General features: G+C 38.8%; 1 protein-coding gene and 1 pseudogene across 2 annotated transcripts in view; one reads left to right on the top strand and one right to left on the bottom strand.

Moving 5' to 3' along the window:
- The window catches only part of DNAH6 (dynein axonemal heavy chain 6), a 259,454-nt gene that overhangs the window by 192,274 nt on the left and 40,500 nt on the right, over positions 1 to 26,680 (top strand). For both annotated transcript variants that reach the window (XM_036028222.1, XM_036028224.1), the window contains 4 exons: positions 2,119 to 2,352; positions 10,053 to 10,188; positions 12,261 to 12,430; positions 25,114 to 25,304. In XM_036028222.1, the coding sequence (XP_035884115.1) occupies positions 2,119 to 2,352; positions 10,053 to 10,188; positions 12,261 to 12,430; positions 25,114 to 25,304 (731 nt within the window). The remainder of the gene's footprint in view (positions 1 to 2,118; positions 2,353 to 10,052; positions 10,189 to 12,260; positions 12,431 to 25,113; positions 25,305 to 26,680) is intronic.
- Positions 14,511 to 15,341, bottom strand: LOC114500281 (annotated as a pseudogene).

The raw sequence follows: 26,680 nt of genomic DNA on the forward strand, positions 1-26,680 counted from the left end.
CACCTGAAGATTTCCAGGGAAGAGAGTTTGCATCACTCATTACATGGCAAACCTTAGCAAGCACCCCCCCGCCCATGGTCCCTCTCTTTACCTCCAGGATTTCTCTCAGCTACCCGTGAGCTCTCTATCTCAGCCCACCAACATCCAGCCTCACTCTCTCAGTTTTCCCATCTGTCAGCTCCTCTCCCCTCTTGTCTATATTGTTGTCTTTTCAATGCAGAGTGGTTTAGCTTTCTTTTGCTTCTCTAATCATCTGTGCTCACACCCACAGCACAACTCAACAAAGGCCTCTCCACATATGCCACTCACAATAGAAAACAGTGGAGAATTTAGGTATATTGTGTTTCCCTGCAGCACACCTTTGCTTCCTGGTATAGGCCCTGATACCTTTAGCTGGTGCTGGCTCTCACACTGGAAGCCAGGCCAATCTATACACAGTTTTCAAAACACTGCTCCACACACCTGGGATCCTAAATGGATTTTTACCAATATTACCTATCAAAAAGTTTACACTCCAAAGTCACGTTCAACCTGTGACTGTTTTGTCTTTTGAGCCACACTTCCCATTACCCCCTGCAGCAGCCAAATTGATCATTTACATTCCCCAGACTCACTGGGAGCTTCATGTTTGTGGTCTCCCTCTGTTTAGAATGCCCTCCCTCCCAGCTTAAATGCCATCATTTCTATTGAACTCTGTTTCTGGGGCTACAGTCATCTGGAGGCTCAAATAGGTTGGACATCCACACTGGTGACTCACATGGCTGGGCTGTTGATCGTGACCTACATTGGTCTCTCCATGTGTCTCAGGCTTCTCACAACATGGCAACTGGGTTCCAAGGGGGTGCCTCCCCACAGCAAACGTTCCAAGAAACCAAGGTGAAAGCTTCAAGGTCTCCCCAGACCCAGCCTTGGAAGAGATACATCATCACTTCTACTGCAATCTCTTGGTCAGCTGAGTCAAGGCTAGCCTGATTCAGGAGTAGGGATTTAGACTCCACTCCTCAATGGGAGAAGGAGCTGACAATTTGTGTCGGTCTTCCATCCAACATATTTACTATGCCTCATGTGGGTAGGAAACAAGATGTCTACAGGAAAAACAAAACTTGGTCCAGGGTCATAAAAACTGAATGTTTCAACAGCTTTTGTATGGAGGGTTAAAAACAGACTCTTCATTCCTGAAACACTAATGAAGTATTACATGGTTCTCAGCATCATGAGGAAAGACAGGGGTGGGTGAGGCTTCAATCCTGCCTTCTGAGAATCAGACTCCAGCAGGAGAGAGAAGCCCACCACCCAAAGCAATATGCTTCATCTCACTTTGTGCTCCGGATCTCTTGAGACTGAAGTCACATACCCCTCTAGGCCCTCGTGAGACCCTCCCAATCTCTGCTGTACGCTCCCCTTTCCCCATAACTTTCAGACAAGCCCATGAGCTCAGGCTCTGCTCAAGCCTCCTGATGTAGCTTGGAAATTTTTAGATCTTCTTCACATGCTACTTGTAGGTTGCAGGAAATGGCCTCTCATGCCTAAGCCCTCGATGACACCATCTCTGCTGCCTTCCCAGTTTCCTTGGTATGTGAGGTACCTCCAGGGCAGGAGGCCTGCTCTCAAATTTCCAGAGAGGAAACAGGGAGGAAGGACGTCTCCTGTAAAACTGGTCCTTTTTAAATTTCAAAGAAAATTCTGGCACATTCTTCTCACACCCTAAAAATTATCTTGGGGAAGGGCCAAGAAGAGTATATGACCTTATCTTGGCCTTCATCTCTCACCCAAAAGTGATTATCACATCTGAGCCAAGGGCAGGAAAACACTGGTTCTGCCAGCTCACCTCCATTTTCAACGTTCTGTCTCTCATCGAGATGATGCCGTATGGATGTTGTCAGGAGTGTGGCATTGGTCCATTTCTGAAATATGGGGAGAGACAGGGAAATGCAAAAAATAAGTATCACATATCAATTTGGGGTGAATTCTGGATTTTTTCATAGTAGAGTATCCATTTCCTGTGCTGCTATTTGTTCACTGAATGAGAGGAGGGAGGGAGGTGAGGAACAGAGATTTCTTTTTCTTCTACAGAGAATGAATGAAATCAAGGCATTGACAGAGATTTCCTTCCCACAGTTGTTCAACACGACAATTGAAACTTCTGCGAAGGCGGACGATCTGAAGCAGCGCATGGAAATACTACTGGAACAAACCCTCCTAACTGCCTATGTCAACGTTGCAAGGGGACTTTTTGAACAGCATAAACTCATCTACAGCTTTATGCTCTGTGTTGAGATCATGCGTCAGCAAGGAGTCTTAACTGATGCTGAATGGAATTTCTTTCTCCGAGGTTCTGCAGGATTAGAAAAGGTACCTGTTTCAAGTTTAGATTATAAATGTTATTCTGGATAGAGCCCACAAGCACCTACCACCATGATACACTTGGCTGTGGGGCCCAGTGTTGGGGCACTGGGGGTCAGCAGGCGCAGGCTATAGCTTAGCTCTGACTCTGGGTGCTGTGTAATGTGGTGACATTTATCCTCTTCATGCAGCAATGGGATGCATAAAGGGATATATGAAAAGGGATGTTGGGAGTAGCCGGTGAGCTAGAAGAAGGTGAACATGTTTTTAAAAGTTGACCATCTTACAAATATGAGGAGTTAAAGGGCAATAAAAGTTGTAATTCACAGATTTAGAAACACTGTTTGTGAAATCATGACCCTCTACTTCCTGGATACATCTGTCATTATAAAGTATGGGAGTAATATAACTTGACTGCCACCTTCTGTAATACTGGAATACGAGTTCCGCTGCAGTTTCCTTCGTGTTCATCCTTTTATCTAACTTGCTCCAACCTCATAAACCTGGTGCACTTGAATTAAGCCATTGTCCCCCCAACTACTGCCTGCAGTCCCCACGTAGCCCCATTCTAAACTCTTGGCTCCATCCTGCCAATATTGAGCCCTACCCTTGGCCCTGCAGACATGACACCTGCACCTGTTTGCCAGTATTGGAACCTCAGTGTATCACTGGGAGGTTGGACTTTATGCTTTTGCTTGACTCCCAGTGCCCTATGCTCTCAGGTCAAGCCCAGGCAAGACATTGGCACCAGATGCTTCTGCCTCTCCAACTGCCACCCATCCTGCATGCATCCATATTCTATTAATCCTTGCTTAATGCTGTCTTAACTTCATAATCACAGTTAATATGTACAAAGGGCTTGCTATGGAAGTATATCGACTCATTTATTCCTCTCATTAGTCTTCTTATGTGAGTTCCTAATTTTATCACTAGTCTGCTGATAAGATAATTAGTCACCAAGAGATTAAAGAACTTATCATGATCACAAACCTGTACTTAATTCAGTTTGGAGCCAGGATTTGAACGCTTGCCATCTGTACGCTTATCTTCTTACACAGCTCACTCTGCTGCTGACTATTAGTTGGTGACTCAGCCAGGCCCTTCTTTCCTCACAGCACTCTTGTTAACAGCCTGGTATATAGTCTTCCCAAGGCTTGGAGAGCTTAAAGAACTTTCCAAAATCATATAACTAATGCATGACAGAGTCTGACTCAAACCTGTGTCTAAACTTCCAAAGCCCAAGTCCATCTGTGTTTTAGAAATTTGTTTGGGAGATATCTTTTATCTAGTTACTTTACTTATTTATTTATTAGTATCTTAATGCTAGTATTTTCCATTTTTATCATAAGTGCTCCATATCAATAGATCAATAAACCAGTGGAATAAAAAAAGAAAACCACATGATCATCTTAGTAGACACAGAAAGCATTTGACAAAACCCAACATCCTTTCATCATACAAACATTCAACAAACTAGAAATAGAAGAGAATTTCCTCTGCTAGATAAAGGGCATGTACAAAAACCCACAGCTAACATCACACTTAAAGGTAAAAGCCTGAATTCCTTCCTTCTAAAAGCAAAAACAAGACAGGATGCCTGCTCTAACTATTTCTTTTCGATGTTGTTCTGGAGATTCTTCTCAGGTCAATTAGGCAAGAAAATGAAAAGGCATCCAACTTGGGAAAGAAGTAAAACTATCTCTATTTGCAGATGACAAAATTTTGTGTATGGAAAACACTAAAGAACCTTCTTAAAAACTATTAGAATTCATAAAAAATTCAGCAAAATTGCAGGTACAAAACCAATATACAAAATTAATTTGTATTTCTTCTATACACTTGCAATGAATGAGATGAAAATAAAATTAAGAAAACAATTCCACTTATAATGGCATCAGAGATAATTAAAATACTTAGAAATAAATTTAACAAAGGAAGTTCTAATTTATTCAGGGGGAGACCCCCAAAACAGAATTCTCTTCTGGCAGATTGGGCCCTAGTAGTGCAGGTTTCACTCACTAGGTGAATGGTGTAGGAACCCATCTGTATCTATGTGCCTCTTGGCATTGTTGTGAGAGGCTGCATTAGGCTTCAGGGAATTCTTTTTGAAGACTCTTCCACAGCATTTGCCCATTTCACAGTGGGTGATTTATGAGCACACCTGCCCACACCACGCTTCATGTTCAGCAGTTTTTGACCAAAAATGGCATGGCACCCATGTTCTACCCTCCCTAGTCACGTGATCTTCCCCCGAGCAACTTTTTTTTTGTCTCCCAGATGAAAAAAAAAGCCCTCAAAGGGAACCATTTTGCTGATGTGGAAGAGGTGAAACAAAAATCAGCACGAACACTAAAAGGCATCAAAATCAAAGAGTTCAAAAACTATTTTCAGCAGTAGAAAAAAAGTCTTGATAGGTGTATTGCATCAAATGGAGAGTACTTTGAAGGCGACAGAAGTTTAAACATGTAAAAATAAATACACAATTTTTTATGAATAAATTCTGTTTTAGGGGGTCACTCCTCATACTCTGAACATGTTGAAAGACATAAGAGGATCTAAATAAGTGGAGAAACACCCCACATTCATGGATTGGATACTTAATATTGTTAGGATGACAATACCCCCCAAATTGACCTACAAATTCAGTACAATCCCTGTCAGAACCCCAGCTGACTTCTTTGTAGAAATTGACAAGCTTATTCTAAAATTCACATGGAATTGCACGGATCCAGGCCCCAAAGCTTACTTCAAAGCAGCATATCTAGCATAAGGACAGATATGTAAATAAATGGAATCAAATTTGAGGAGCCAGAAATAAAAGCATATGATTGTGGTCAACTGGTTTTTTTTAAAGGATGGCAAGATAATTTATTGAAAAAAGAAGTCGTCTTAACAAACAGTGCTAGGACAACTGGATAGCCACGTGCAAGAGTGAAATTAGTTGCTTAGATCACACCATATTTAACTCAAAGTGGACCAAAAGTCTAAATATAAGGCCCAAACTCGTAATAGAAAACACAGGAGTAAATTTTCATGACCACAGGTTTATAATGGATCTTTAGATGTGAAACCAAAAACATGAGCAACAAAAGAAAAAATAAATTGGACTTCAAAAATAACATCTTTTTGCCCTGGCCAGGTGGCTTATTTGGTTGGAGCATCATCCCATATGCCAAAAACATTGAAGGCTTGATCCCCAGTCAGGGCACACACCTGGGTGATGGGTTCAATCCCCGGTCCAGGTTCATATAGGAGGCAACTGATCACTGTTTCTCTGTCATGTCAATATTTCTCTCTCACTTTCTCTTTCTCTCTCTCCCCTACTTCCTCTCCCTCTAAAATCAATAAATGTGTCCTCAGGTGAGAATTAAAAATAATAACAAATTTTAAAAATGAACATATTTTTGCTTCAAATGACACTATCAAGAAAATGAAAAAATAACCCACAGAATGTGAGAAAATATTTGTAAATCATATCTGATAAAGGATTTGGATCAAGACTATATAAGAACTCTCACAATTCCATAATAAAAAGATAGATGACCCAATTTTAAAATAGACAAAGGACCTGAGGAGGCCTTCTCCAAGGAAGATATGCCTAAGCACATGTAAAGATGGTTGACATTACTGTTCATCAGGGAAATGTAAATGAAAACCACAAGGAGATAGCACTTCACACTCACTGCAATGGCTATTAGAACCTCATAAACTGCTTGTGAGAGCAAAAACAGTGCAGCTTCTTTGGAAAACAATGTAGCAGCTCCTCAAGCAATTAAACATGGAAGTACCATATGATTTAGCAATTCCACTCCTAGATACATACCAAAGAGAAGTGAAAACATATGTCCACACAAAAACTTGTATATGAATATTCATAGCAACAGTATTCATAATAGCCAAAAGATAAAAACAACCCAAATGTCCATCAGCTGTTCAGTGGATAAGTGAAATGTGCTATATCCATACAATGGAATATTATTTAATTATAAAGAAGAATGTGGACTTCCTGCCAAGATGGAGGCATAGGTAGATAAGCTTTGCTTCCTCACACAACGAAGGACAACAACCAATTTAAAAACAAATAACAACCAAAACTGCCAGAAAATCAAACTGCCTGGAAGTCCAACAACCAAGAAGTTAAAGAAGAAACATTTATTCAGACTGGTAGGAGGGGCGGAGATGAGCAGCAGGAACAGAGAGGATTCTCGGCAAGGCTGAGGCTGGCAGACCAGGTGGTCTGACGTTCACGTGCAGATAAACCAGGAGGAAAAACTGGGGAGCGGGACAGAACATGAAACCCAGGGTTCCAGTGAGGGGAAGTGAAACCTCAAAACCTGTTAAAACCTGTAGGGGACCCTGGCTGGTATAGCTCAGTGGACTGAGCAAGGGCCTGCAAAACAAAGGTCGCTGGTTCAATTCTCAGGGAACATGCCTGGTTGCAGGCCAGGTCCCCAATAGAAGGCGTGCAAGAGGAAACCACACACTGATGTTTCCCTCTCTTTCTTCTTCCCTTCACATAGATAGATAGATAGATAGATAGATAGATAGATAGATAGATAGATAGACAGATAGACAGACAGATACCTGTAGGGGTTACAGCAGTGAGAGAAACTCCCAGTCTCATGGGAAAGTCCATTGGAGGGACCCACAGGGCCCTGGAATGTACACAAATCCACCCACCTGGGAATCAGCACCAGAAGAGCCCAATTCACTTTTGAGTAGTAGAGGAAGTGTCTGAAAGTGGCATTGTTCCCTCTCTGACCCCTCTCCTACATACAACACTACAATGCAGGAATATGGATTGCCCTGCCCTGGCAAATACCTAGGGCCCTTCCCCTTACAACATAACAGGTGTTCCTAGCCAGAGAAACATGGCCCAATTGAGAGAACAGATCCAAGCTCCAGAAAAGCAACTAAACGACAAGAAGATAGTCAACCTATCAGAAGCAGAGTTCAAAACAGTGGTAATCAAGATGCTCACAGAAATGACTGAGTATGGTCACAAAATCCTAAAGAGGAAGAAGTGAAGGCTATGCAAAGTGAAATAAAGGAAAATGTACAGGGAACCAACAGTGAAGGGAAGGAAACCAGGACTCAATCAATAGTTTGGAACAAAAGGGAGAAATAAACATTCAAGTGGAACAGAATGAAGAAATAAGAATTCAAAAAAAGGAAGCTTAGGAACCTCTGGGACAACTTTAAACATTCCAACATCTGAATCACAGGGGTACCAGGAGAAGAAAAAGAGCCAGAAATTGAAAACTTATTTGAAAACATAAGGAATAAAAACTTCCCCAATCTGGTGAAGGAAATAGACATGCAAGTCCAGGAAGCTCAGAGAGTCCTAAAGAAGTTGGACCTAAGGAGAAACACACTAAGGCACATCATAATTACATCAGCCAAGATTCAAGAGAAGGAGAGAATCTTAAAAGCAGCAAGACAAAAGGAGACAGTTACCTACAAAGGAGTGCCCATAAGACTATCAGCTGATTTCTCAAAAAAAAAATCTTGCAGGCAAGAAGGGGCTGGGAAGACATATTCAAAGTCATGAAAGGCAAGAACCTACATCCAAGATTACTCTATCCAGCAAAGCTATCATTTAGAATGGAAAGGCAGATAAAGTGCTTCCCAGACAAGGTCAAGTTAAAGGAGTTCATCATAACCAAGCCCTTATTATATGAAATGTTAAAGGGAGTTATCTAAGTAAAAAATATGAACAGTGAAATGACAACAAACTCACAACAATCAACAACTGAACTTAAAAACAAAAATAAGCTAAACAAATGAATAGAACAGCAATAGGATCACAGAAATGGAGATCATATGGAGAGTTTTCAGCAAAGAAAGGGAGGGGAGAAAATGGGGGATAAGGTACAGGGAATAAGAAGCATTATTGGTAGGTACAAAATAGACAGAGGGTAAGAATGGTATAGGAAATAGAGAATCCAAAGAAATTATATTATGACCTATGGACATGAAATGGGGATGCAATGCTGGAGATGGGGGCGGGGCTGCAGAGTGGAGGGGGATAAGGGGAAAAAATGGGATAACTGTAATAGCATAATCAATAAAATATACTTTAAAAAGAAGAATGTCCTGGCTGGCGTAGCTCAGCGGATTGAGTGCAGGCTGCAAACCAAAGCATCGCAGGTCTGATTCCCAGTCAGGGCACATGCCTGGGTTTCAGGCCACAGCCCCCAGCAACCACACATTGATGTTTCTCTCTCTCTCTCTCTCTCTTTCTCCCTCCCTTCCCTCTCTAAAAATAAATAAATAAAATCTTAAAAAAAGAAGAAGAATGAAGTACTAATACATTCCACAACCTTAAAAATTGAATAAACCTGGAAAACATTAAGCTCAGTAAAAGAAGTCAGTCACAAAATATTACATATTATGAAATTTGATTTATATGAAGTGTCCAGAATACACAAATCTACAGAGACAGAGAGCAGTTTAGCCATTTTTTAGGGCTGGGTGGGCATAGACAAACAGGAGGGTAATAGCTAAAGAGTACATAGGAAGTTGAAGAGATAAAACATTCTAAAATTGACTGTGGTGATGATTGTACATATTTGTGAATTTACTAAAATACATTAGATTGTATGCTTTAAATGGGTCAATGGAAGTGGTGTGTGAATTCCATCTCATTAAAACTGTTTTAAAATGTATGTTATCTCAGGCAAATATGCATCAGATTTTTGAAGAACGAGTTTCAGTCTACAATCACAGCTGTTTCTGTCTCTTTTGAAACTGTTTGCTCACATGAATGTGCTTCATGGTCTAATACCAGACAGCTTAATACTTTTCCTGAAAATTTCTAGGAACCTATGAAATGCTTAGACACACCCTCAACCCTGCTAGAATAAGATTGTCATTTGTCTTGCTATTATTAATAGTGGCCTTCTACTCAGCTTTCCCTCTTCCCCCATCTCATAGAGGAAGGACATCTGGAAATCTGATTTGGAGACAAAATCCAGGGGGGAAAAAACATTAACTGTAAGAATACTTAGGGGTGGAGTGACTGGTGTGGTACATTAAGAATAGGCTGCCTCGTGGACGTGGACAACAGCGTGGCAATTGCTGAGGGGAAGGGTTTATTACAGGACTAAATGGTAACGGGAAAAAATACAATAAAGATTATATATATATATATATTTTTTTTTAAAGGAGTAGAACAGGCTGGAAGTAGACTTAACAGATTTGATGTTAACCCTCCACCAGACCAACTGCTTTCTGCAATGTCTACCAGAAAACTTCCATCAGCTGCACTTTTTTTTTATTTTTGTTCACATACAGTTTTCTGCCTTTTACTCCCATCCTAGCCCACCCCCCAGCCCTCCCCACCTCCCTCCTGTTTCCACACCCCCTCTTGTTTTTGTCCATGTGTCCTTTATACTTGTTCCTGCAAACCCTTCCCCTTTTCCCCTGAAATTCCTTCCCCTCTCCCCTCTTGTCACTATCAGCCTAATCAACAAAACAAACAAGCAAAACATAACCAAAGATGCTGAAATAGACATCAGACCTTTGTAGCAAAGGTCTACAGATAGAATTGATTCCATACCATTTCAATTTCACCATATCTTATTACTTGTTCTAGGTAAATGGTTGTTTTTAGCATGCTATTAGAGCTTAATTTTTCACTTAGACTAGGTGAAAACCTATTTTGTGGTTGTCTTTGTGAATCATTATTGTTTTCTTTCTTATAATAGGAACGCCCACCTAAGCCTGAAGCTCCCTGGCTGCTTACCCCCATGTGGTTCACATGCTGTGACTTAGAGGAATCACTTCCAATTTTCGCAGGACTTACACAATATATATTGTTAAAACCTATTTCCATATGTTTAGGTAATATGGCAAAAGGATCTGCTATAGAGTGTTGTAAACTAGCTCGTCAGTCCTAACTTGTCTCCTTTAACCTTTTCTACAATATCAGTCATTTTCACTAGGAAATTTCCTATTGTTAAGAAATTGTGAATGACTTGTTTTCCTAATTTCTTGAGTTGAATGCTTAGCCTATGAATTTCAATATTTCATGTTTACTGCATTACACCCATTTTAAATATACATACATTTACTGCTAAGAATTGCTTTAGCTGCATCCCATAGTTCTTTTTAATCTTTTTATTGAAGGGTAACATGCATACAGAGAAGTGCACAAAATCAAAATTGTACAACTTGATTGTCAAAAACTGACTGTACTCATGAGCCACTCCCCAAATCAAGCACTAGAACAGCCTCAGCTTCCCAGAATCCTCTCATACTCCTTCACAGGACCCTTACCCTCTCCCCAGAGGTAATGACTGCTCTGAACTATAATATCCTATGTTAATTTCCCCCCACAACTTTAATATGTAGCCCTTTCAATTCTAAAAGTATACTATTTAGTTTGAAAGCATTTAGGATATTTTGAAACTATATTTTTTATTAATAGTTATGTTCTAGAAATTACATTCATAGTCTGCATAAAATTGATTCTTTGTAATTTATTTAGACTTCAATTTATGTAAAATATTCCGAACGTGACATTTCTTGCATGCAAGACTCTATGTTCAGTTAACATCCATCACTATGCATACAAAATTTTTGTCTGTTTGTGATAAGAACTTTTAAGATTTACTCTCTGAGCAACTTTCAAATACACAATACAGTATGATTAACTGTAGTCATCATGCTGTACATTACATCCCCAGGACTTATTTAGTTTTATAACTGGAAACTTGTACCTTTTGACTCCCTTCACCCAGTTTGCCCACTCCTCCACCTCTGTTGGCAACTACCAATCTGTTCTCTGTACCTATGAGCTTGCAGCCACCTGCAACCAAAGAGTACTGTGGTGTGCTGGACCTTGTGGTCCCATGCCATGTAATTGTCTGTATTCCATAAGGAAATTAGAAGTCTTGCAGAGGTGCACACTACTGCAGGGCCATGGTCTTAGGTGTCACTAAATTCCTATCAACAACTCTGTGATTGCTGTTATTAGACCGTCAGAGGAAAACCCCAACAGACCACCTGGAGAAAGTAGTTTTATAGCCTAAAATGTAAGCCAACTGTTTTGCCTAATGTTTGACCCTGTTTCATCACTGGCTGTGTTGGCTAGCCACCACAACCAGTGGTGGTTGAAGCTAGCCGAGAGGCTCAAAACACTCTGTGCACCCTCTATCTAGAGGAATTTCAACACTAATTCTTACTGCATGTTATAACCATTGTAAGAGCTGAGTAGGATCCTAACCCTTATGTGAAATGCAAGCCTATTTCTTATAATATTCCAGGGGTAGTAGGAAGCAATGTATTATGCTTATCAGGGCATAAACTGTATTATATATGTTGATTTGGTCATATATTATTTACATTGTTCAAATTATATATGCCAGAATTTTCCATTTGCTTCATCTGTCTGTCATAGACTGATAATGGTATGTTATTTCCTAACACAATTATTATACCTGCTTTTTATTCTACCTCCAGCAGTGATTGATGTATTCTTATGCTATTTATTATCTGGGACACATCATTTCATTTTATTCTGCTTTTTATTATGAGGTTTGTATTTTAATCTAACTGATGTGATTTGTCCCATTTAATGGTATTTGCCTTGAATTCTAAGTTATGCAATGTTACTCTTATCACTTCAATTTTTTGTTTGTATTTGGTTAGTGTATTTCTCTGCATCCTTTTATTTTAGCCTCTGTTATTTTCTTTTAGTTTTGCTTTTTGTAAATAATTTTCTGTTGAAGTTTTTCCCATCTGATTTTAATATTTTGTTCTTTAATTAGGTTGGGTATGAGGAGATTGATATATTTAGATCTGTAGAAAAAACTGATAGTAAATGTACAGGTTTTTAAATTACCAACTGCATTTATTTAATTTCAAAGTCAAAACAACTGTAATTAAAGCATCTTTTAAAATTATGTTTCCAGGATCTTTTGAGACTTCCATTAACCCACAAGAATGGGAAGGATATATCAACATGGAGAAAGAAGAGCAACTCATGGCACAGGAGAATGAGGCCGTAAAGATTGATATTTGGCTTTCACAATTAAGTTCTTTCCAAAAGCTAATCCTTATTAAATGTTGTAAAGAAGAAAAGGTAAGTCATCTTTTTAACCTAAATAACTGTTATAACTATTTCTACCAAAGATCACCAGCTAGTTACCATCTATGAACTGATTAGACTTGGTCAAAGAGTAACAATGGCCAAGCTTGGGAGGAAATACTAAGAAACAGAGGCCCCGTGTTATTAACAGAACATAATACACTAACAGGAAAAGATGAAAGAAAAGGCTGGAGAGCCATCCCAAAACCCAGCCACCCTGGCGTGCACTGTGGAGGAACTTGTGCTCTCTGCCAGAGAGCACAGTCTGCTGGTGGGTAGTAGCAGGGAACTGATGGGCCTTTCAGATCTTGACAGCACTGGGAAGAAGGCATTCGAAGAGAAGAAAAAAAAAAAAAACATACTCACCAAGACTAATTAGAAGACTATTGAAGAGCCTGTGTAGACAAGAAATGATGGCAGCCTGATCAGGATGGAGGTAGTAGATTGAAGAGGTGGAGGAGCACATGGAGACGAGACAACTGCTTCAGCTCCCAGTTTCTCTTGGGTACCGACAGGGATAGCAGTATCAACAACTTCAGCAAATGTGAAAGAAGAAACATGTCAGAGAAAGATCTCACTGAGTCTGTAGTGCCTGCCAGCTACCAGAGTGTATAACCATCAGGGGACCAATTAATATGTAGGTAGAAAACTCTAGAGAGAAATACAGGTTAGAAATAGAGATTTGGGAATCACCAGCATTGATTTGGAAAGTAAAACTAAGGGAGTTGTCGAAATTGTAGAGGAATAACAAATAATAGAATAAGAGAAAAGAGGCAGGCAATGGATGAAACCCTGAGGAGCACCGATGTTTAAAGAAAGGATGAGGAGCCCATGAGAAGCAATAGTCAGGAGGCAAGGAGAATAACGGGAGGAAAAAAGTGACATGGAAATCGAGGAGGTATGGAGCTCGCAAACTCCCCTGCAAACTGTGTGCTCCCACCAACCCTTGTGGCAACTCCTGTGAACCCAGTGGCAACTCTTAAAGGTTACTGTTAACTTAAATACTGTCATCCTCTTTGAAGACAACATGAAGCCATTTAGATCAAACATAGAAAACGTCCCCAGGGCCTGCCTCTGCTGGAGCTCAGTTGCCTTCAGAAACCTTGTCATGCCAACTGTGATATTTCTAGACATGGAAATGCTTTCCAGATCCAACAAGCAAAGACACATCATCAAGTTCCAATGTCTGGAAAACTCCCTCCCACTGAGGCGTGAGCCTCTCTGTATCTGAAGACATCCAGCTCCTTTGTAATCTGAGCCCAGCTGTTACTTTAGGGCATTTCCTGTACTTCTCTGTGCCTTCACAAATGATTTCTATTATCTGTCTTTTTTATAATAGCCATCCTAGTGAGTGTGAGGTGGTATCTCATTGTGGGTTTGATTTGCATTTCCCTAATGGCTAATCATGGAATCATGGTGAGCATCTCTCTCTCTCTCCTTCTTTCTCTCTCTCTCTCTCTCTCTCAGATTTTATTTATTTATTTTTAGACAGTGGGGAAGGAAGGGAAAAAGAATGGGAAGGAAACATCAATTTGCAAGAGATACCTTGATTGGTTGCCTCTCTCACACCTCCAACTGGGGACCTGGCCCACAACCCAGGCATGTGCCCTGACTGGGAATCGAACCAGCGACCTTTTGGTTCACAGGTCCACACTCAGTCCACTGAACCACACCAGCCAGGGTGGTGAGCATTTCTCTTATACTTACCAGCTATTTGTAGAACTGTCTATTCAGCTCCTTTAACATTTTTAATTGGGTTATTTATCTTTTTATCATAGATTTGAAAGTTCTTTATGTATTCTAGATACAAGTCCCTTATCAGATACATGATCTGAATATATGTTCTCCCATTCTACGGTTATCTTTTCACTTTGTTGACAGTCTCCTTTGAAGCACAAGTTGTTGTTTTTTTCTATTTTGATGATGCCCAGTCTATTTTTCTTTTGTTGCTCATGATTTTTGTGTCAAATCTAAGAAGCCATTGCCTAATCCAAGGTCATAAAGATTTACTCATATGTTTTCTTCTAAGTTATAAAGTTTCATCTCTTTCATTTATATCTTTGATCCATTTTATTCATCCCACAAGAAGCCATACCTTTATTAATAATAAAAACAGTACAAATTTCAAACCAGCCTGCAGTTACTCTTTTGAAATACCAAAAAAGTTCCTCATTTTTAGATGGTTACATTGTTAATTCCATAATAGCATTTTCAATATTATTCATGTTGTTCTTCAAGGTTCAGACTGGGTGTCTGAACCTTGGGTTCAGACTGGGTTACTTGTGTGTCCATAATTTCCACACCTGTTTCATCAACTTCTTCCTCTTCATTCTCCCCTTTTACAGTTGGAGTCTATGTGTTTTCTTGAATATTTGACACACCTTCACCTTAAATTTTGAATTTCTCAGCAGCTGCTAGTTGTGCTTGATGAGATAAATCCTTGACCTTGGTTTCCCCCAAAACTATGTAGGTATCTGAAGCTGGACTCTTGTAGACATCTGGTTTTGTGATGACCAAGAGGATACTCTTAGATCTCTGCATAGTGACCCTAGCAAGCCCTGTTAACCTGTCAAAGACCCAGTTTGCACATACCTTTCTGTGCCTTCTTTTCACTCAGCTCTTGGCTTTACTGACTGGTCCTTCATCAATTGCAGCTGCTGCTGCCTGCTGGGCTCATTGGGTGGTTGCCTGTGTAGACTTGTTGCTGGAGCTCTGATACTGATTCATCACTGTAGATTCTGTTCGAGACCTTGTCTCAGCATGGGGCTGTAGCAACTCCTGCTCTGTAACAGAGATAGTTTCTTTGGCTTCACCCGGCATTTTCTGTGGGATATGCAGAGCCATTATGGTGGCAGAAAGAGCTCTTTGATCCATTTTGAGTTAATTTTTTATATAGTGTTAGGTAAGGAACTAACAGATTCTTTTGCATGTGGCTATTCCTAACACCATTTGTTGAAAAGACTTATTACTTCCCCCATTGAATGGTCTTGGCACCTTTGCCAAAAACAAATTAACATACTATAAGAGTTTATTTTTGAAATATCAAGTCTATTCCATGCCCTGGCTGGTGTGGCTCAGTGAAATGAGTGCTGGCCTGCAAACTGAAGGGTCGCTGGTTCTATTCCCAGTGGGGGCACATGCCTGGGTTGTGGGCCAGGTACCTAGTTGGGGGCTTTGGAGAAGCAACTGATCAATGTTCCTCTCCTTCTCTTTCTCCCTTCTTTCCCCTCTCTCTAAAAAAAATAAATAAAATCTTTTTTTTAAAAAGTCTATTCCATTGATCTGTATGGCTAGCCTTATGCCAGTATTTTGCTATCGAGTACTAGTTTTGTAGCGAGTGTTGAAACTGGCAAGTGTGAATTCCCCAACTTTGTTCTTGTTAATCAAGATTGAATGGCTATTCAGGATTCTTTGAGTTTCCATGTGAATTTTAGGATAAGCTTGACAGTTTCAAGGGGAAAAGAACAGCCAAAATTTTGAAAAGCATCTATAGACCAATTTGGGTCATACTTTCAACTTAAATTCAACAACATTGTCTTTCAATCCATGGACATGGGATGTTTTTCTATTAATTTGAATCTTCTCTAATTTATTTCAACAGGGTTTTAGCATTCTCAGATTGTTTTTTCACTTCTCTTATTAAATTTATTTCTATGTATTTTGTTCTTTCTGATACTTTTATAAATGGAATTACTTTCTTAACTTCATTTTTTGTTTTCTCATTGCTACTGTAGCAAAATACAATTGATTTTTGTATGTTTTTGTATCCTGCAAACCTGCTGAACTTGTGTATTAGTTCTAATAGATTTTTCACTAGGTTCCTTAGCATTTTCTATATACAAAATCATGTCATTGGCAAATAGAGATAGTTTCACTTTAACCTTTACAATCTAGGTATCTTTCATTTCATTTTTTGTCCAACTTCCCAAGCTATCACATCCAGTAAAATGTTGAATAAAAGTGATTAGACTGGATAACCTTGCCTTGTTCCTCTTAGGAAGAACACTGTTTAGTCTTTCTCCATTAAATATGATGTCAGCTGTGACATATTCATAGATATCTCTTAACAGGTTAAGGAAGTTCCCTCCTATTTCTAGTATTTTGAGTGTTTCTCTGGAGTTTTTTATATTTTAAAATTAAATTTATCTTTGGAGAAGGAGAAATGTCACTTTATAATTCCCTTTTTATAGAAATATGCTAGAAAGATAGAATTGTTACTTAAAAAGACAGATTTTTAAAATTTACATTGACTGAACTATATTATTTTCTCAGATTTTTAAGAGAGAATTGACACACAACATTGTATAAGAGTATACAATGTGGTAATATGATATACATACATATTGCAAAATGATTACTACAATATGGTTAGTACCACATCCATCACTTCACATAGTCTCCATCACTTCACATTTCAGATACACTGTCTTAGCAGTTTCTAAGTATATAACATTGTTAACTACAGCCATCATGACATAGATGAGATCCTCACTACTTGTTCATATTATAACTGGAAGTTTTACCCTTTAACCCCATTTCTCACACTCCCTGTCACCTAGCAACCAACCTTTTATTCTCTGTTTCTGTGAGTTCAGCTTTTTTAGATTCCACAGATAAGTGATATATATCACACAGTATTTGAGTTTCTCTGACTTATTTAGCTTAGTGTGCTGTCCTCAAGTTCCATCAATGTAATCACAGATGGCAGGATTTCCTTAATTTTTATGACTAAATAATATTTCATTGTATGTATTTACCACATTTTCTTTATCCATTAATCTGTAGATAGATCTTTAGGTTGCTGCCATGTCTTAGCTATTGTGAATAATGCTGCATTGAATATGGGGGTTCAGGTACGTCTCTGAGGTAGTGATTTTATTTCATTCACATAAATACCCAGAAGTGATACTGTCCTATCATTGGCAGTTATATTTTTAATTCTTTAAGGACCCTCCATAGTGTTTTCCCATAGTGGCTGTGGCAGTTTACATTCCTCCCAGCAGTGCAAAAGGGTTCCCTTTTCTCCACATCCTCACCAACACTAGTTATCTCATCTTTTTGTTAACACCCATTCTAATAAGTGTGAGGGGATATTTATTGTGATTTTGATTTGCATTCCTGTGGTGATAACTATGTAGAACACCTTTTCATGTACCTGTTGGCCATTTATATATATTCTTTGGAAAAATCCCTATTCAAGTCCTTTGCCCATTTTTTTTAATTGATTCTAGAGAGGATGGAAGGAGGGAAAAAGTGAGGAGAAAAACATTGGCATGAGAGAGAAACACTGATGTGAGAGAGAAACATCAATTAGTTGCCTCTTGCACGTGCGCTGACTGGGGACCAAACCCACAACCTAACATGTGCCCTGACTGGAAATCGAACCCATGATCTTTCAGTTTGCTGGATGATGACCAACCAACTGAGCCATACCAGCCAGGACTTTTTGCTCATTTTTAAATCAGATCATTTGTTATTTGCTGTTGAGTTGTATGAGCCCTTTATGTATTTTGGGTTTTAGCCCTTTATCACAGACACAGTTTGCAGATATTTTCTCCCGTTGCATAGGTTGCCTTCTCATTTTGTTGATCATTTCTTTTGCTGTGCAGGAGCTTTGTCATTTGATGTAGTCCCACTGATTTTAGCTTGTTGTTACTTATGCTTTTGGTGTTATATCCAAAAATGTGATGCCAAAATCAATGTCAAAGAGCTTTTTCCCTATGATTTCTTCTAGGAGTTTTATATTTTGGGGTCTTACATTAAACTCTTTAATCCATTTTTAGTTAATTTTGTGAGTGGCATAAGAAAGGGTCCAATGTCATTCTTCTATATGTGAATATCCAGTTTACCCATCACCATTTTTTAAAGAGACCATCCTTTCCCCTGGTTATATTTGATTCTACTTCTCAAATATTAGTGGACCATATATGTATGGGTTTATTTCTGGGCTCTAAATTATATTCTAATCATCTTTGTGCCTGTTGTTATATCAATACAATACTGCTTTGATTATTATCCTTTGTAATATAGTTTGAATTCAGGAAGGGTTGTGCCTCCACCTTTGATCTTTCTCAGGGTTGCTTTGCCCCTTTTGGGTAAGTTGTAGTTCCACAAAAACTTTAGGATTCTGTTGTTTCCATGAAAAATGCTAATGGAATTTTTATTAGGATTAGAGAATCTATACATGGCATTAGGTAGCAAGGACATTTTAACAATATTAATTCTTAAAATCCATGAACATGAAATATATTTCCATTTGTGTCTTCAATTTCTTTCATCAATGTCTTACAATGGTCAGTGTATAGATCTTTTACCCCCTTGGTTAAATTTATTTCCAGCTATTTTACTGTACTGATGCTATTATAAATGTGATCGTTTTTATTTCTCTTTCAGATATTTCATTGTTAGTGTACAGAAGCTGATTTTTGTATGTTGGTTTTGTGTTCTGCTGCTTTACTGAATCCATTTATTAGGTCTAACAGGCTTTTTTCTTTAAGTCAGGATTTTCTATATACAAGATAAAGTCATCTGCAAATAATAACAGTTTTACTTCTTCCTTTCTGATATGGATCTTTTCTTTTTCTTGTCCAATTGCTCTGGCTAGAACTTCTGTTACTATGATAAATATAAGTCTATTTTAAGCAGATTAACAACTCAATATCAATTGTATGCAAAACCTCATATACACACTTTTTATTATTTGATGTCACAGTTTACTTTTTTATACAGTGTATCCATTAACAAATTATTTTAGCTATAGTTATTTTAATACTTTTATCCTTTAACCTTTTACTAGAGTTAAGTGATTAACACAACATAATTCAGTATGAGAATATTCTGAATTTGTCTATATACTTACCTTTACCAATGTCTTAATATTTTTATGTTTTCATGTTACTAATTAGCATTCTTTCATTTCAGCTTGAAGAACTCTCTTCAGCATTTGTTGTAAGGCAGATCTAGCGGTAATATACCCTTTCAGCTTTAGTTTGTTTAGAAAAGTATCTTTCCTACTTTTTAGAAGGATATCTTTGATGAGTAAAGATTTTTGGTTAACTGTTTGGGGTTTGTGTTTGTTTATTTGTTTGTTTGTTTGTTTTTGGTGTGGGGTGGCACTTTGAATAACTATATCATCCATTCTCTCCTGGTCTGAAAGGTTTGTGCTGAGAAATCTACTGACAGCCTTATGGGAGTTCCTTTGTTTGTGAGTTTTTTTTCTTCTCTTGCTATTTTTAAAAATCTCTTTCTCTTTGATTTGTAAACACGTTTATTGTAATGTATCTTCTAAAAGACCATTTTTGGATTGAAATTTTGAAGGAATCTAGAAGCTTCATGAACTTAGATGTCTAAATCTCACCCCAGATGTGGGGAATTTCTCAGTGAGTATTTCTTTAAATAAGCTTTCTGCCCCCTTTTCCTTCCCCTCTAGAACTATATAGATTTATTTTCTTTATTCTCCTCTGACTGAATAATATTATAGGACCTGTCTCCTATTTCACAGATACTTTCTTCTGCTTGATTCATTTGATGTTGGTGCTCTGTATTGCATTTTTCATTTCATTCATTTTTATTATTTTTATTTCCCTATTGAACTTCTAATTTTTGCTGATGTATTTTTTTCCTGATTTTGTTTCATTGTCTTTCTGTATTTTCTTTGTAGCTCACTGAGCTTCCTTAAAACAAATATTTTGAATCCTTTATCTAAAAAATCATAGACATTCATTTCTTTGAGGTGACTGGAAAATTATTATGCTCCTTTGTTGGTATCTATTTCCATGATTTTTCATGTTGCTTGATTTTTACATTGGTGTTTTCACATTTAAAAAATCAGTCACCTCCTTCAGTCTTCACTAACAGGCTTTAGGAGAGAGATACCTTCTGACAGTCCTATTAAGGAGTTGAGGCCTTCTCATACCTTTTCTAAGGATATGCTAGCTCCTCACTTCTTCTTCCCTCTTGGGGAGAATTTTTAAGGTTGTATTCATTCTTTCAGTTCTTCAAAGCAAGCCCAGGTGTTGGAGCCTGTTTACTTCCCCTAAGATGGTGCTGAATGCTTATGTTTGTGTGCCTTCTTCCATTTCACAGAGTTGGATCAACTTTTTGTACATGGTCACTGGGAGGATGCTCAGGTGAGGCATCCTCAGCATCTTGTGGGCAGGCTTCCTGATGGAGCCTGAGAAGCAGTTAGTAGGAACCACTTTCCATATGTTCCATTCTGAGCCCTGGCTGCTGTTCTCCCAGTCACTCAGCACACTCCAGTTGGGCAGTTCACAAATCACTATTCTGGATGGTGTATGAAAGATATGGAACTCTTTGACAGTGTCCTACACAGCTAGGAATGTCAGGAGGTTATTCACATGTTCTCACTTTCCCCTGTGAGAGAAATCTTGTGCTGAGAAGGTCAGTCTTGGTACTGAGCTGTGCCACCTTGGGAGATGGTAATGACACAGGTAAAGTGAAACTGTTCCTCTTAGTTTCTTCAATGCATCCAATTTTGAATTTTTTTTTGCTCTAATCATATGCTTGAACTCTCCTGTGGGAGTACATAAAGAGTACTCCCACAAAGGTACTCTTATGCATGAGTGTCAAAATTGGTGTTCTTTAAGGGAAATATGGTAAAAATATCTCCTACCACCATTTTGATTTCAAGAATTTTTAAGTCACCTTTTGGATCAGCTGAAAGAAGATGTAGACAAATTAAAGAAACCATTGAAAACTGATTCTGAATTTAAGGAAGAAAATTCACCTTGATGGATTTGTGCTGACAACACTGCTACTAAAATGTATAATTATTATTAGTAAGTTTAAGATACTAAACTTTCCAAAACCAGTTCAATGACCTATCCCTATCTGTTAACCTTCTGCAAGGAAAAGAAAAACACTTCCTTATTCCATTTAACATTCTCTTGCTTTCTCCTTTAGGGCTCACTAATTTGAATATGCACAGGCATAGATGGTGGTGATAGTTTCACAACATTATGAATGCATTCAATACCAGTAAACTATATACTTAAAATGGTTAAGATGATACATTTTGCATGCAATACCAGTAAACTATATACTTAAAATGGTATATACTTAAAACTATATACTTAAAATGATAAATTTTGCATGTGGTAAAATTTTACCACAATTTCTTTTAAGTTCTTGAGCGTTTCACCCAAATACTAACCAGGCCCAACCTTGTTTTGCTTCCAAGATCAGATGAGATCAGGCATATTCAGAGTGATGTGGCCAAAGGGGGTTCGGGGCTGGAGGAAAATGTGAAGGGATTGAGAAGTACAGATTGGTGGTTACAGATTAGTCATGAGGATGTAAAATACGGCACAGGGAATATAGTCAATAATATTGTAATAACTATGTATGTTGACAGGTGAGTCCTGGGAACATAGGGGGAACAATTTGTAAAGGATATGATTGTCTAACCACTATGCAATATACCTAAAACTAATAGAAAATAATATTGAGTGTAAGCTGCAATTTAAATTTTTTAAAATTTTCTTCAGGTTCTTGACTGTGATGGAAGAAGTGTAAGCACAGGTGTTATAACATGTAATTTGTCAGCCACCCAGGGTCTTTATTCTTCATCTAATAGCTTAAATGAGGTTTGGTCACTAATGAAGGATGAGAAGGGGTCATCATTCCCAAACATTTAAACTTATCTTCTCATCACAATGAAAGCACAAAACCACCTCTTCCTCTGGGCAGGGAATTTCAAAACACAGTCTCAACAGTGAATTTGTGTACTATCAGCACTTTAATACCTTTTTAAAAAGTATATCTGAATCAGGAATTCCCCGTGGGAAAGCCCAGTGGATTCTGATAGGGAGGGAAGACGTAAAAATGCTCTGGGGGCCTCAGCCAGAGACTGTCTAAAGGACAAGCGGCAGATCAAGGAAAGAGTTCTAAACAAAACATAATGGAGTCTCATATATCAGAATTGGGGAACTCAACTTATAAAAAACAGAGTAAGAAGAGCTCTTACAAAGAACTTGGTGATAAACAGGGAGGAGACTGTAAGTCCTCTGATCCTGCAACCAGACATGGAATTTGCTGAGGGTGATCTTCAAGAAACACCTGATTCTGTACATCCTAGGTATATGAGAAATCTGAAGCATTTCCATGGCAAGTTATTGCCATTATGTCCACAAAGCCCTTGATGAGAATAAAACAGCAAGATTCCAGAAGGGTCCCAGAAGTTGATCAGTTCCAACCATGTGATGTGGAAGGACCTTGAGGAGAAGGTCAGTAGATACTATCTAAGACCTACAGAAGCATTGTACAGGGGTACACATAAAGACTCCAAATTAACTACAGACTCAGGACCACTGCAGAATAATAAGACTTTCTTGGATGGAATGGGATCTGGTCAACACTCTGAAAGTAAGGGTATTTTAGATAGAGTGCACATAAGCTGCAGCTGGGGAACTGGTAAGAAATGCCAGGGCAGGATACCTTCAATACTCCTACGAGCCCAGCAGCATTGTCAGCCATAAGGGAACACTCCCTATTCAGGCTGTAACGTCAGTGATGGATTCAAAATCAGAAAGGAAGCCTGGTTCATTTATACTGACTGGAATAACTAGAATCCAAGAAGACTCTATGCTGAGTGAATGAGATAGGAGTTGTTACCTTTATCTTTTATATGGACAAGATCCTTAATGCACTATAGGAAACTATTCTATTGTATTGCCTCTTCCTCCACCTGAGAATCATGAACCTTACATATCACTAGAGGGACAAATCACACTAAAGCAAATCAAAACACAGAAAACTGCATGTGAATTCCACAGGAAATCTTGGCTCTATTGCTTAACCTGATACATCTCCTTTCCCTACTCAATGTACCATGTTCTTGGATATACGTATTTCTGAGTACATATGAGGCAGACTAGAGCCTAGCCAAGGATATGTTTTATGCAAACTTATTTTCTCAATATTTGACATGTTTCATAAAGAAAAGCAGTGCATACACATGAGAAATTGCACATGTAACTAGTAGTTTGTGATCTTTCATTAATAAAGCTATTGGAAGCCTAGATCTCTATTTAATAGTAATAGATTGTCCTGTTTACCAGAAAAATATTTTCCAACTTTTAAATTCAAAAGCATATCATGAGTGTGTTACCACTTTTATATTTACATAATAGCTCCAAGAAATGAATCACTGGTACTTCATCTTGTTGTCAGTTATTGTGAACTCTATGAGCACTTTTTGTCAAAGTAGAAAGCAAATAAATAGCTCATACCATTGAAAATATTTTAAATAAAAATTCTAAAGAAACTTATGCTGGAATTATACTCAGTCACACAGCGGCATGGCTAGAACAAAGCTCTGGCCCCACCACAAGGCTGTCCCTTCTGGACCGTGCCACCCACGATAAGCACCTCCATGTATGCTCACTCAGGTGGGCAAGCGTGTGAGCATCTTTCCCCAGTTTGGCCACATTGGGGTGCCATCCAAATCCAGGGCCCTGAACCAGGTCAGGATGCCCCTCCCGAAACAACAGCACAAACTCAGTGAGGCTTGCTGGGACAGGGTGTCATCAACATCTAACGGAGGGCTAATGGTAAGGCTAGGCTGCTGCTGACAGTTGTGAACGGTGAGCACTGCCTCACCTTTAAGGCAGTCATTCATTGTAGACAATTTTTTAAGATTTTATTTATTCATTTTTGGAGAGAGGGGAAGAGAGGGGGAGAAACTGATGTGCGAGAGAAACATCAATTGCCTCTCACATGCCCCCCAACCAGGAACCTGGCCCACGACCCAGGCATGTGCCCTGACTGGGAATCAAACCTATGACCTTTCAGTTTACAAGATGACACCCAATCCACTGAGGCACACCAGTCAGGGCTCACTGTAGATACTGTAGGTTAGGTTTGTCTATTTATCATGACAGTTTTCTGGCACAGGTATCTTAAAAAGGGACATTTTTTTCTGTCTCAAAGAAAGACTCCACATGGGCTACCAGGAGACAAGGTCTGCAAGAGCAGAAATAGGTAGGTTGGCTAGGGCGAGATCAATGAAGGAAACACATTGGTGCAGAAAATGGCCAGGCAGGGGGATGATCATGATGGCTGAGGCTCCTTCCCAAGAGAGATCAGAAGAGGCTGATGAGTAAATGAGAGATGAAGATGGTGAGGCGATATATGGAGTCAATTATTCTGAGAAGTTGGCTTGTGAATGGAGAGCAAGGAAATGAAAAAGTATCTGGGAGGGGCCTGCAATCAAGAGAAGGCTCTTGTTTGGGTTTTAAGACTAGGAGACAGTAGAGCCTAGTTGTATGATGATTGGGAGGTCACAGAGAAAGGGAGAGATCAATAATGCAGAAAGAAACACTGGAAGAACTGAAAGAGAAGTCCACACAAATGCGAGAGGGGTGGAACAAAAAGGGGCAAGGATGAGGAGACTGCAGGTTCATAGATGGAATGATGAGGGCCTTTCCTCTCATCCAGTAGTTCATCCTGGTCAATGAAGTCATGAGAACCACAGCTGTCAGAAGTCATGCAGTGTACAAATCCACCAAATTGATCCATAGGAAGAAATAGATCTAATCAAGAGAGAATTAATTCAAAGTACAGAGCACCAACCTCTGAGAAGTTGAGGGGGAAATAAGATAAAATTATGAAGGACACAACCAACACAGTTTTTTAATATTTTTCTTTTCATGTTTCAGGTGGTTTTTGCTCTTACGGACTTTGTAATAGAAAATCTTGGAAAACACTTTATAGAGACACCACCTACCGACCTGCCTACTCTGTATCAAGACATGTCATGCAACACTCCCCTGGTATTTATCTTAAGCACAGGCTCAGATCCCCTGGGCGCATTTCAGAGGTTTGCCCGGGAGAGTGGATATTCAGAACGGTAAGGTCATATTATGCAGTACTAACAACTCATATGAACATCTTGTTAAAATTTGCCCTTTTGGCTCCTTCTTTGGAGTGTAAATCCCTACATTAAGGTAGCCTTTACTAAATAAATGAAGATACATTAATATTTAGCTAAGTATGTTATAATGGACTCAAAAACCATAAGAGCAGATGTAAATTTCACTTAAGAAACATAAGATTGTTTAAAATGTTGAAGTATGATAATCTAGTGGGACAGTGACTAAAACTTACTTGTTATTTAAGACATTTTTAATGTAACTGTAAAAGGACTATTGTTTATTCCTTATGATCAAATATGAAAAAAACTATAGTTTTTTATATTGTATTAACCTCATCTATCTCATGAGCCTCTGCTATGCTGAGTGACAGGGCAAGGGGGAAGTTTAACTCATTATTATATTTTCTTCTGATGTAAATGTCTCTAGGGTAAGCTGATTTGATTTCTTTCTCATAAATACTTAGTTTTCCTGGTTTCTCCTTCTTTCCCCATTCCTCTCCAAGACAGTGTCCAGATGGCTAGGAAAGGGCACAATACCACAGTAGGAGTCTCGTATCTAGGAGGTACCCTCCAGCTCTGACAAGCCCCTGCATGGGGTGGCTGGCCTGGCCTGGTCCCTGGACTGGGGATTACAGATGATGGGTCCCCTCTGTTCGTTTGCAGTTTGTTATCTGTTAGGCCTCTGCAGCAAAACAGAGTCCACAGTGTGTATGTATAATATGTATATAATATAATACTCTATATATCTTATGTGAATATATATGTAGTATATATATGAGAAATTGGTTTACATGATTATAGAGGCCAAGAAGTCCCAAAATCTGCAGTCAGCAAACTAGAAACCCAGGAGAGTAGATATATAATCCCAGCCCAAGTGCAAAGGCCTGGAAACCAGAAGAACTGATGGTGTAAATTCCACCATGAAAGCCAGCAGGCTCAGGACGCAAGAAGAGCCAATGTTCCTGTCTGATTCCAGAGGCCTGAAAAGACCAATGCCCTAGCTCAAACAGTTATGCAGGAGTTTGATTTTATTCAGCATTTTTCTTCTACTCCAGTCTTCAGTAGATTGGTTGTGCCCATCCACATTAAGGAGGCCAATTTGATTTACTCAGTCTACTAATTTAAATGTTAATATAAACCAGAAACATCCTCACAGACTCACCCAAAATGTTTGGCCGAATGTCTGGAAACTGACACATACATTTAACCATCAAATGGTCCTAGACATCTGCCTTTGGTTCTGAAGTTCTCACAAAGAATTAGCATACAGAACTATTAAGAGCTCCTGTGAATTAATAAGAAAAAGAAAACAATTCAACAGGAACAAAGACAAAGAATATAATGAGAAGTTC

This window comes from Phyllostomus discolor, chromosome 6 (genome assembly GCF_004126475.2).
Source record: "Phyllostomus discolor isolate MPI-MPIP mPhyDis1 chromosome 6, mPhyDis1.pri.v3, whole genome shotgun sequence".
NCBI classification, from domain to species: Eukaryota; Metazoa; Chordata; class Mammalia; order Chiroptera; family Phyllostomidae; genus Phyllostomus; species Phyllostomus discolor.